This window comes from Chiloscyllium punctatum, chromosome 15, assembly GCF_047496795.1.
Source record: "Chiloscyllium punctatum isolate Juve2018m chromosome 15, sChiPun1.3, whole genome shotgun sequence".
NCBI lineage: Eukaryota > Metazoa > Chordata > Chondrichthyes > Orectolobiformes > Hemiscylliidae > Chiloscyllium > Chiloscyllium punctatum.
This window is the reverse complement of record NC_092753.1, coordinates 17939078-17951853: the sequence shown is the minus strand read 5'-3', so window position 1 is coordinate 17951853 and position 12776 is coordinate 17939078. Positions and strand designations below refer to the sequence as shown.

Genomic DNA, 12776 nt, shown 5'->3' with positions numbered 1-12776 from the left:
ACACCTTAAGAGGGGTTAGCAGGGTCCTCGAGGCTGGGCACATGGGGATGGGGTGCTTGTGAGGGGAGTTGGGGAGGGCGATTTGGGATGGATTTACCTGAATGGGTTCCAAAGTCATAGAGTCGTCAACTTATGCAGCACAACAATAGGCCCTTTGGTCCAATCTGTTCATGACAATCAGATATCCCTAAAATGAGCTAGTCCCATTTGCCAGCATTTTGCCCACATCCCTCTCAACCTTTCTTATATCCATCTCACATCCCTTCTTGTACCCAGCCAGATGCCTTTTAAATGTTGCAATTGTACCAACCTCCACCACTTCCTCTGGCAGCTCATTCCATACACACACCACCCTCTGCGTGAAAAAGTTGCCCCTTAGATTCCTTTGAAGTCTTTCCCCTCTCAGCTTAAATCTATGCCTTCTGTTTTTGGACTCCCCGACCCAGAAAAAGACCTTAACTATTGACTTTATCCATGGCCTTCATGATTTTATAAAGCTCTGTAAGGTCACTCCCCAGAGTGAATTTAGTGACAAGGTTAGATTGGTGAACCCAGGGCGGTTCCCCTTAGAGCAAGACCGATTGAGGAGCACACAATGGGCAGCATGGTGGCAGAGTGGTTAGCACTGCTGCCTCACAGCACCAGAGACCCAGGTTCAATTCCCACCTCAGGCAACTGTCTGTGTGGAGTTTGCACATTCTCCCTGTGTTTGCTTGGGTTTCCTCCCACAGTCCAAAGATGTGCAGGTTAGGTGAATTAGCCATGCTAAATTCCCTGTAGTGTTAGGTGTAGGGGAATGGGTCTGGGTGGGTTGCGGATCGGTGTGGACTTGTTGGGCTGAAGGGACTGTTTCCACACTGTATGTTATCTAATTTGACTAAATGGGATAGATTATGACTGGATGCAAGCTTCACTTTAAGTAAAAGATGCAGAGGTATTTTGTATTCAATTGTGGGATGTGGGTGTCACTGGCTGGCCAACATTGATAGCCCATCCCTATTTGCCCTTGAGAAAGTGGTGGTGAGCTGCCTTCTTGAATTGCTGCAGACCACGTGCTGTGGGTTGACCCACAATGCAAGTATAGAGGGAATTCCAGGGTTTTGACCCAGCAACAGTAATGGAACAGCGATATATTTCCCAGTCAGGATGGTGAGTGGCATGGAAGGGAACTTGCAGGTGATGGTGTTCCCATGTATCTGCTGCCCTTATCCTTCTGGATGGAAGTAGTCTTGTGTTTGGAAGGTGCTGTCTAAGGTGGATTTCTGCAGTACATCTTATTGTACTGCGTACAACGTACTGCAACTGAGCTTTGATGGGAATGGATGTTTGCTGAGGTGGTGCCAATCAAGTAGGCTGCTATGTCCTGGACAGAATCACGCTTCTTAAATGTTGTTGGAGCTGTATCCATCCAAGCAAGTGGGGAGTATTCCATTACAATCCTGACTTGTGCCTTGGAGATGGTGGACAGGCTTTGGGGAGTTCAGAGGAAGAGTTCCTTGTGTGACAATGCAACTCCTTTAACAAGATTTTGTTGCCCTTGGATTTTTTCAGAGGGGTGATTAATGCAGAGACTCTGGGAGGTCTGGCTTTTAGGGCCAATTTGATTGTAGCTAACAGATACTACCTCAGACAAAAAGGCTTTCAAGTTAAAAAAAACACTTGTACAATGCAAGGGGAGCAGGCAGTCCTCCCAGCTCAATTTTTCTCTGATTGGGTTTTAGCAATCTGGCTGTTCAGAGCAAGCAGTTGGTCAGTCTTGAGGTTGCTGGTCAAAGAATGTGTCCCATGCTGAATCTCTCTGACATCTCCCTCTCTCTGACATCTCTCCTGTAAGACCCTGTGTTTAAATTTACCTTTTTTTTGCCAAGGGGTGTTTATGGGGACTGTTGCAGGAATTTGGAACAGCGGCACAGTAGCTCAATGGTTAGCACTGCTGCCTCACAACACCAGGTTCCATTCCAGCCTCGGGCGACTGTCTGTGTGGAGTTTGCACATCCTCTGCGTGGGTTTCCTCCGGGTGCTCTGGTTTCCTCCCACAGTCCAAAGATGTGCAGGTCAGGTGAATTGGTCATGCCAAATTGCCCATAGGTCAGGTACGTTAGCCTGAGGGAAATGGATCTGGGTGGGTTACTCTTTGGAGGGTCGGTGTGGACTGGTTGGGCTGAAGGGCCTGTTTCCACACTGTAGGGAATCTAATAAACATAGTTGGGATAATCTATTGAGATAAAGCTTGGGGTAATCTCTTGGGTTTTTCGGTTAGCTTAAGTTATTCTATATTCTGTTCTCTTTTGTTTGTATTTCATTTGGTAATCTTGCAAATAAATGTTGTTTCGTTTAAAGCAAAGTGGTAGAGCCAGCTGCATTACTCCTGGAATATCCACCTCACACCTGCTTAAAACAACCAGCAAAATTAGGGTCCGGATTGCTTTCTTGAAATGCTTTGGCCTGGTCCATAACACTTGCCACTGTAGTCCTAACCTCTGACTAGCTCTTGTAGCCATTGCATTTTTACGGTGAGTCCAGTTCAATTTCCGGTCAATGGTAACCCCTAGGATATTGATAGTGGGGGATTCAGTGATGGTAACACCATTGAATATCAAGTAGCAATGGTTAGCTTTCCTGGCATTGTGTCACACGAATGTTACTTGGCACTTGTCAGCCCAAGCCCGGATATTGTGCAGATCTTGTTGCATATGAACATGGATTGCTTCAGTATTTGCGGAGTTGCAATTGGTTCCGAACGTTGTGTAATCATTAGCAAACATCCCCACTTCTGATCTTAAAGGGAGCAGGGTGGGGGGTGGGGGACATGGGGTAAGGTCATTGATGAAGCAACTGAAGATTGTTGGGCCTAGGACACTACTGTGAGGAACTCCTGAAGAGATGTTCTGGAGCTGAGATGGCTCACCTCCAACAACCGCAGCCATCTTCCTATATGCCAGGTATGTCTCCATCCAGTGGAGAGTTTGCCCCCAATGCCCATTGATTGCGGTTTTTCTAGGGCTCCTTGATGCCACACTCAGTCAAACGTGGCCTTGGTGTCAAGAGCTGTCACTCCCATCTCACCTTAGAAATTGAACTCTTTTGTCAATGCTCAAACCAAGGCTGTAATAAGGTGAGGAGCTGAATGTGGGACTGCTAATCACCATTAGTATGGCTTTGATATCAAAACTTTATTGAAATCAAATTTCACCATCTGCCATGGTGGGATTTGAACCTATGCTCCCAGAACATTAGCCTGGTTCTCCAGATTATTAACCCAGTAACATCACCACTCCAACACTACCTTCTTCATCAAAGAATCTCAAACTTGCAAGCAGGAATATTAGATTGTGAAAAGTATTTGAATTATTTATTTTTGAATTACAGGCAATCAAATTACATATGTTTAATTTTAGGATTGGAGACTTTGAGATACAGGGACCTTCTGCATTATATTCTGCCTACGTAGGTCACAAAATCTTTCAAATCAAGGAGCACGGTGAGTTCTCATTCACAACTTGCCTACATTGCATACCTGGACTGGATCTAAGCTGCATGAAACCACATTCTGCTGTGAGTTGATTTTTTGTTAAAGTTGTCATCTTGATTCAACATTTGGTGTGGATCTATGACAAAATAGATCCCCAGCCCAAAAAGATTTCACTGTCGATCCAAAGTCTGACAACTAAGAAATGATATCCCTGCTTGTTGCTTTGTTTTTCCAAATGCTCCTCCTATCATTATTACCAAAATCTTTAAGCAAGATTACCTTGGCCTTGTGGTGAATTCATGTGGTGAAGCTAATCCCTGACAGGTTCTATACCGTGGTTAGTCAGATGGTGACATAAAGCCCCTTCATACCTGAAGAATGAAAATCAGAAATACAAAGGGTTGTTTCAATTGCCTTGCTGAGTGGTTAATGGAACCATGTTTAACCTACATGTTGTGATGAAAGGAATTTAGTGTGCTTAGCTGCAGTTAACTGCTTAGATGTTTTCTAACTGGCAAAATCATCTCAGATTAAATAATATTGACAAGTTTATTGTAGTAAAATAAACCCACTTAACCAACATCAGCACATGGAAACCTAGCTTAAGGACTCTAAGATATTCTTGTTCGCTTTTTGTGTCTTTGATGACTCTTAATAAGTGCAGAAGAAAGTCTGTCATAACAATGGATCCTGCATATCAATGATTACAACATTAATAGCTGTTTGGTTGTACAGATGTTGAATATTGCTGGAAAAAGGCACATTTTGTCAAAGTCTTGTCTTACATTATTTGTAGATGTTGTATTTTCCATGGTAGCCGCTCTACCAATTAGAATTCCTTGCCAAAGCGGACATAATGCTTCATTGGTATTCTTACAAATTGTCCTGATGACAAACAAAATGTCTTCGTTTCAGCCATACTCAATTATAGCATGATCAAATATAGGCTAAAGATAGTCATTCTCTCACATGCAGTAACTATTTTTCTAGTTTATTACTATGATTTTGTACTTTTAAATGTTGATAATGCTGGCCTTTTTATTTCTTTATCTTCTAACTTTTTTTCCCCAAGATTCATCTTGTTACCTAAGATGGCGCCATAAGTGGTGACCTATAATCTGTTCACCGTACTCATGTGAGTACATGTGACAGTGAAGCTAACTCTATTCTCAATTCTAACTGACCTACATGAAAGTAACTATTTAACATCTCACTTAACAAGGCATGTTGGCTATATGGTCACCTAAGGATAGTTGGAACTTTACATTTCCACCTTGCATTTTAAAACAAACTACAAATCTACCTTGACATACAATTAAACCAATATTTCAAGAATAAATCGCTTACAGTCCAGAGTAAGTTCTTAGCAGCTTGATGTATCTTTATCTCCAATTTTCCTTTGAGACGAAGTCTTTCCCAACCTTAACACTATGTGCAGTCAAAGACACTGACTGCTCTGGTCTGTGTGCATCCCATTCTTCTATCTGAAGACTTTTGTCCTTTTCTCTGTAGCTCAGTCAGTCGACTGTTATTAATTTTTTTTTATTTGTAGAACACCTAGCTGAGTCACAAAGACAAGTCCAATCCCATCACATCTTTCTGGAGCTCTTTGTGTTGAATTCATGAGGCTCTGTCCCTGGTTACGACATCACCCACCCCATTTTTACTCGACACTATGCTCACTTGCTTCTTGACGATGACTTGAATGATATCTTTTAACTTTGATACCTCAATCAAAGTGTTATGTTAAAGTCATTCACTCCACAGTTTCTGAATTAAATGGATTAATGTTTTAACACTGTGTGAGGGAAGATTAAATGTTCCCAGGAGCTTAGAAGACTGACAAGTGAACTTAATCAAACACACAAAATGCTCTTACAGGGATCAACGGGGTAGATGCAGGATTCATGGAATTCCTAAGCGAGGAAGCAGGCCATTCTGCCCATTGTGTCCATACCAACCCTCCGAAGAGCATCCCACTCAGACCCACCCATTCCCCGTATTTCCCATGACTGATCCACCTAACCTGTACACATTTTTGGATTGTGGGAGGAAAGCAGAGCACCTGTAGTGCAGAGTAGGTGGATTAGCCTTGGAAAATGCAGGATTAGAGGGAGCGGGTTTGGGGAGGTGGGGCTGGGTAGGATGCTCTTTAGAGGGTTGGTTTGGACTCAATGGGGCCAAAAGACCTGCTTCCACACTTTAGCGATTCTGTGATTCTAACAATGCTCTTTCTCACAAGCTGAAACGTTCTATTCAGTTCAAAATTTGTAGGTCCCTCAGCTTTACTTTCCCCAAGAGAAACATTCTTGTCAATTGTTGTCTCGTGTATTTAGCAACATGTTTGTGGTTTTGTCTTTGCAAATCTCCTCTACACTCTCTGCAGTGTTTGAATGACCTATCAACAATACGGAGACCGGTCCTGCCTGGTTTGGTTGCGGGTTTAACCTGACCTCTCCTACAACCTAATTCAATCTCTCTAGAAGCAAATCCCAGCATTCGATTGGCTTTTTCACTGGCTAACTGCTGCCTTAGGTTTTTGAGTATTCCGCATCCCAGCTCGACGTTAACGTTTAAATAGGTTTTCCATCTTTGTCTTGTCTTTTCAAGACAGGTCGCACACATACTTTGTGACCGCACACTGTGTGAGGGAATTCTGGGAAAATGCCAGTGGTAACTCATTCTCTGTTTTAGTTAATCCACCAATGTAAACCTTTTTGTGCCCTGCCATGCAGATGACATGGAAGAAAAGAAGAGTGACGCAGGAGATGTTCTAAAATATAAAATCAATCTAACAAAAACAAGACGGTACTTTATACCTGGAGCCTCTTACCAAATTCTGGTAAGTACAAACTCACAAGGAAACCACCGAGGGAGGAGGGAGGCAGAGGCTACTTAATGCGACATTGGTCATGACATCAGAGAGGTGACATCGCCACCTTGAAATTTAGTTCTGCGGCTTCCTTAATGTCAGATGCATGGTGCAACAAATAATGCTACCATATTTACGTTCTCATTAATAGTCGCATCTATTACTGGCATATCTCTGCATGAAGGAGAGACTGATATAGATGGCTAGAAAGAGTGAGGAAGAGATAAACAGAGTTGTGCTGGTGAAAGAAGTGCCAGAGCTATTTCTGGCAATTAAATCATAGAAGCCTTATAGTGTGGAAGCAGGCCATTCAGCCCATTGAGTGCTCTGAAGACCCAAACCCGTAATCCTGCATTTCCTATGGGTAACCCGCACATCCCTGGACACTATGAGCAACATAGCATGGCCAATCCACTAACCTGCGTATGTTTGGACTGTGGGAGGATACCAGAACACCTGAAGGAAACCCACACAGACACAGAGAGAACATGAAAACTCCCCACAGTCAGCCAAGGGTCCCTTGTGCTGTAAGGCAGCTGTTGTGCCAGCCAACCAAATCAGCAACACCCACACTTAGGAGCAAGGCTTCACTTTGTTTCTTTTTAATGTCCTTTAAGTGCATCTAGTTTGGAAATTAGTCTGTGGGATGGCAGGAGGAACTATGAGTTAAAATATCAATCACCTGAATTTAACACAAGACACAGGGCAGAATTTGCAAAGAAAAGCCCCTGGGCCAGTTTTTTAAGACCATAAGACCATAAGCCATAGGAGCAGAAATTAGACCATTCAACCCATTGAATCTTCACAGCCATTCAATCATGGCTGATAAGTTTTTCAACCACATTCTCCCACTTTCTCCCCTTAACCCTTGACTCCCTTGACAATCAAGAACCTATCTATCTCCCTTTTTAATTTACTCAGTGACCTGGCATCCACAGCCTTCTGCAGCAATGAATTCCATCGATTCACCACTCTCTGGCTGAAGAAGTTTCTCCTTATCTCCTTCCCTTTACTCCAAGGCTGCACCCTCGGGTCCTAGTTACCAATGCAAACATCTTCCGAACATCCACTCTGTCCAGGCCATTCAGTATTCCGTAAGTTTCAATTAGATCCCCCTTCATCCTTCTAAACTCCATTGAGTACAGACCTAGACTTCTCAAACATACCTCATATGTTAAGCTTTTCATTCCTGGGACCATTCTCGAGAACCTGCTCGGAACACACTCCAGGGTCATTCCATCCTTCCTGAGATATGGGGCCCGAACTCGCACAAAGTACTTTTCTGGTAAATACACATGAACATAAAAAATAACCACCTGAGAGTGCTCTTACATTCCTCAGTCCTGTGTCAAATGTTACCTATTAGCAATACCATTAACGTACCGCAGGTGCCCTCATTTTATCAACATCACACAAATCTGTCTGTCTCGAAACTCTCCGTAATCGCAAAGTTCAAAGAAAGGTTTCAAAGCCACAATAGATGTCCTCACCAGGCAACTGATCCCTTGTTCCAAACCAATATCTATCTGTAACCACCAACAGCTTAGCTTTGTAATTCATGGCAATCGCATGCCTTTTGGTTTAGCCAGGGCCAAGCAATGTCCTGAGTGTTTCATACACTTCTGGGCTGCCTCAGTCAGAAAGATCTCCCTTTATCATTCCCCTCCGAGCTGATTAGCAACTGAATTACCAGGAGCATTCAGGATGCTTTCTCAAGTGTCACATGTGCTGGAAGACTCCCAGTCCTGGCTGTACCCTCTCAATTTCCCGCTGAGTCACCATTGAAGGTCACTCCTTTCATGGGAAAGTGAAGCTCAGATTGTTGAAAACATTTCTGAGCAAAAAGGAAAATCAGTCTGGCAATTGCTTTACTGGCTCGCTGGGAGCTTCTCCAACCCAAGCTTTGTAACAGTTAAGGAAATCCAAAAAGCTGACCTCTTTGCCAACTGCGATACATTGTTAAGGCAGCACATTGGGAAGGTGAACTATAAGGGAGGCATGGTTAGCTCGATTACTTCACAGCACCAGGGATTTGATTCCACCCTTGGAGTCTGCGTGGAGTTTGTACATTCTCTCCGCGTCAGTGTGGGTTTCCTCCAGGTGCTCCAGTTTCCTCCTACTGTGCAAAGATGTGCAGGTTTGGTGGATTGGCCGTTCTACATTGTCTATAGTATCCAGGGTTGTGCAAGCCAAGTTGGTTTGCCATGGGAAATGCAGGGATAGGGTGGCGGGATGGTTTTTGCAGGGTCGATGTGTACTTGATGCAGCTCAGTGGTTAGCACTGCTGCCTCACAGCGCCAGGGACCTGGGTTCGATTCCTGCCTCAGGTGACTGTGCGGAGTCCCCATATCTGTGTGGGTTTCCTCCAGGTGCTCCAGTTTCCTCCCACAATCCAAAGATGTGCAGGTGAGGTGAATTGGCCATGCTAAACTGTCCATAATGTTATGTGCATTAGTCAAGGATAAATATAGGGTAGGGGAATGGGTCTGGGTGAGTTACTCTTCGGAGGGTCAGTGTGGACTTGTTGGGCTGAAGGGCCTGCTTCCATACTGTAGGGAATCTAATCTAAAAAACAAGGCATGATTCCATACTATAGGGTTTATTCCGGTATATGTGAAAGGCTATAACTAGCACTATTACAAGAATTTTAAAAAGTGTGATGTTTATTTTTTACTTTTCATGACCCAAGGGTATCTCAAGGTGCTTTTTAGTCAAAGATGTACTTTCTCCCTTTAATCTTTCATGGGACTTGGGTATTGCTGTAAACGCCAACATTTGTTACCCATCCCTGTTCATTCTTGGACCGAGGTAACTTGCTGAGTAAACCATTTCAGAAGGTAGTGCCAATACCATTACCATGCATCTGGAGTCTTGTGTGGGCCAGATTCAGGTAACGACGGCAGATTTCCCTCCCTAAAGTGAATTACATGTGTTTTTACAACAATTGATGTTAGTTTTATGGTCACCATCACTGGCACTTATTTGACATTCCCGAAATTATTAAGTACTCATGAAGGGCGGTTACTGTCGGAAGGTAGGGAACAGGATCCCTGTGTACACACTGCCAGATCCTGCAGACAGCAACATGACAAAAAGCAGGTATTCTTATTCAAGACTGGTACCTGAGGGATATTGAGAGATATTGACAACAGCACTGGAACAGCTAACCTACTATTAGAATCATCAAATTTTAGAATCCCTACAGTGTGGAAGCAAGCCATTCAGCCAAAGACGTCCATGCCAACCCTCCTCCCACCCAGACCCACTCTATCCCTGTAGCTCTGCATTTTGCATGGCTCATCCACCTAACCTACACATCCCTGGACACTATGGGCAATTTAGCACGGCCAATCTGCCCTAATTTACACATCCCTGAACTCTATGGGCAATTTAGCATTGCTAATCCACCCTAACTAGCATGTCCCTGGACACGATGAGTAATTTAGCATGACCAATCCACCCTAACCTGCACGTCCCTGGACATTATGGGCAATTTAACATGACCACTCCACCCTAACCTGCACATTCCTGGACATTATGGGCAATTTAGCATGACCATTCCACCCTAACCCACACATCCCTGAACACTGTGGACAATTTAGTATGACCAATCCACCTTAACCTGCACGTCCCTGGACATTATGGGCAATTTAGCATGACCAATCCTCCCTAACCTGCCCATATTATTCAAAGGAGGACCATGAAGTCTTCCATATTCACCTGAGAGGTAAACATAGTTTAAATATGCAGCAGCAAAGGGTCACCAGTTTAACACAGAATAGATTTGACTTGACACAAGAAGAAATGATTTTAATTGGAAGGAAGAATACTGTAGCACATTGATGGATAACAAAGCCAATGTTGTTCCACAGGCATTGGTGTCCCATCTGGATGGCTCCCCGGTCCCTGAGACGCCAATCAAAATTAAAATAATCATCTCAGCGGGGAAGGCCCTCGAAGCCACTCAGGAAGGATTAACTGACAGGATTGGTGAACTGAGTCTCTCCTTCAATGTTCCTGAAAATGCAAAAGATATATACATCAGTGTGAGGATATATTCTCAAGAAACATTTTATTGTCCCCTGTCCTGGACGAGCAATAGATTGACAATTCTTCCATGGTTTTTCAAATCCCTGCACAACCCCTGTCCTGCATGTTTCTGTAATCTTATCCATCTCCATAATCCTCCAAGATATCTGCTCTCCTCTATTTGATAATTTCCATTAGAACATACAACATGACAGTACAGAACAGGCCCTTCGGCCCCTTGATGTTTCACCAACCTGTGAAACCAATCTTAAGCCCATCTAAACTACACTACTCCATTTTCATCTACATGTTTATCCACTGACCATGTAAATGCCCTTAAAGTTAGTGAGTATACTACTGTTGCAGATGGGGCATTGCATGGCCAAGTAAGGAAACTACCTCTGACATCGGTCCTATATCTATCACCTCTCAATTTAAAGCTATGCCCCCTCGTGCTAGCCGTCATCATCTGAGGAAAAAGGCTCTCTCTGTCCACCCTATCTAATCCTCTGATTATCTGATATGTCTCAATTAAGTCACCTCTCAACCTTCTTCTTTCTAATAAAAACAGCCTCAAGTCCCTCAGCCTTTCCTCGTAAGACCTTCCCTTCATACCAGGCAACATCTGAGTAAATCTCCTCTTATCTGTTTCCAAAGCTTCCACATCCTTCCTATAATGCGGTGACCAGAACTGTACACAATACTCCAAATGCGGCCGCACCAGAGTTTTGTACAGCTGCAGCATGACCTCATGGATCTGAAACTCAATCCCCCTACCCGTAAAAGCCAATACACTCTATGCCTTTTTAACAACCCTATCAACCTGGGTGGCAACTTTCAGGGATCTATGTACATAGACATTGAGATCTCCCTGCTGATCTACACTACCAAGAACCTTACCATTAGACCAGTACTCTTAATTCCTGTTGCTTCTTCCAAAGTGAACCACCTCACACTTTTCCACATTAAACTCCATTTGCCACCTCTCAGACCAGCTGTGCAACTTATAACTGACAACATCCTTCAGCACTATCCACAACTCCACCGACCTTAGTGCAAATTTACACACTCATCCTTCTATATCCTCATCCAGGACATTTGTAAAAATGACCTTCTCAATGAACTCAATGAGGTTTCTGATCCATAACCTATGCTTCACAAAACCGGGTTGACTATCCCTAATCAACTTATTTCCTTTTAGATGATTCTAAATCCTATCTCTTGTAACCTTTTCCAACACTTTACCCATAACTGAAGTAAGGCTCACTGGTCTATAATTACCAGGGTTGCCTTCTTGAACAGAGGAAATAACATTTGTTATTCTCCAGTCTTCTGGTACTTTTCTGGTAGACAATGACAACATGAAGATCAAAGCCGAAGGCTCTGCAATCTCCTCCCTGGCTTCCCAGAGAATCCTAGGATAAATCCCATCTGGCCCAGGGGACTTATCTATTTTCACACTTTCCAGAATTGCTACCACCTTCTCCTTGTGAGCCTCAATCCCATTTGGTCTAGTATAGTGGCCTGTATCTCTGTATTCTCCTCAATAACATTATCTGTTTCCAATGTGAATACTAATGAAAAGTATTCATTTCACGCTTCCCCTATCTCCTCTGACTCCACGCACAACTTCCTACTGCTGTCCTTGATTGGCCCTAATCTTACTCTAGTCATTCTTTTATTCCTGATATGCCTATAGAAAGCCTTAGGGTTTTCCTTGATCCTACCTGCCAATGACATCTCATGTCCCCTGCTGACTCTTCTTAGCTCTCTCTTTAGGTCTTTTCTGGCTAACTTGTAACTCTCAAGCGCCCTAACTGAGCCTTCACATCTCATCCCAACATAAGCCTCCTTCTTCCTCTCGACAAAAGATTCAACTTCCTTGGTATACCACGGCTCCCTCGCTTGACCACTTCCTCCCTGCCTGACAGGTACATACTTATCAAGGACACACAGTAGAAAAAGTTCTGGGATGCAGCTGATCAGGTCTCTGGGATATACCTACCTTTATGTGTTTTAATATGTCCTCTCCTGTAATGTTGACATTTTTCAAGATATCGCTATTTATTTTTCATGATTCCTAGTTTTCATATCATTCTCCATAATCGACACAAAATATACATTTAAGATCAACCCATCTGCTGCGGCTCCATTCATAGATGGCCATTTTATTTGTTAAGGGGCCCTATTCTCCTCCGATTTACTCTTTTGCCCTTAATATACTTTCAGCTCTTTGGATTCTCCTTAACTCTATTTGCCAAAGCTCTCATGTCCCCTTTGCCCTCCTGTTTTCCCACTTGAATATACTCCTGCTACCTTTATGCTCCTCGTAAGGATTCACTCGATCCCAGATACATAGGTCTGACACACAGAATCCCTACAGTGTGGAAACAGGCCATTTGA

The 12776-nt window shown here is 43.4% G+C and overlaps 1 protein-coding gene across 3 annotated transcripts in view; it reads left to right on the top strand.

The window, feature by feature from the left end:
- LOC140486092 (A.superbus venom factor 1-like) overlaps nucleotides 1-12776 on the top strand; it is a 77406-nt gene that overhangs the window by 27221 nt on the left and 37409 nt on the right. For all 3 annotated transcript variants that reach the window (XM_072584746.1, XM_072584745.1, XM_072584744.1), the window contains exons 6-8: nucleotides 3399-3481; nucleotides 6208-6314; nucleotides 10217-10390. In XM_072584746.1, coding sequence (XP_072440847.1) covers nucleotides 3399-3481; nucleotides 6208-6314; nucleotides 10217-10390 — 364 coding nt within the window. The remainder of the gene's footprint in view (nucleotides 1-3398; nucleotides 3482-6207; nucleotides 6315-10216; nucleotides 10391-12776) is intronic.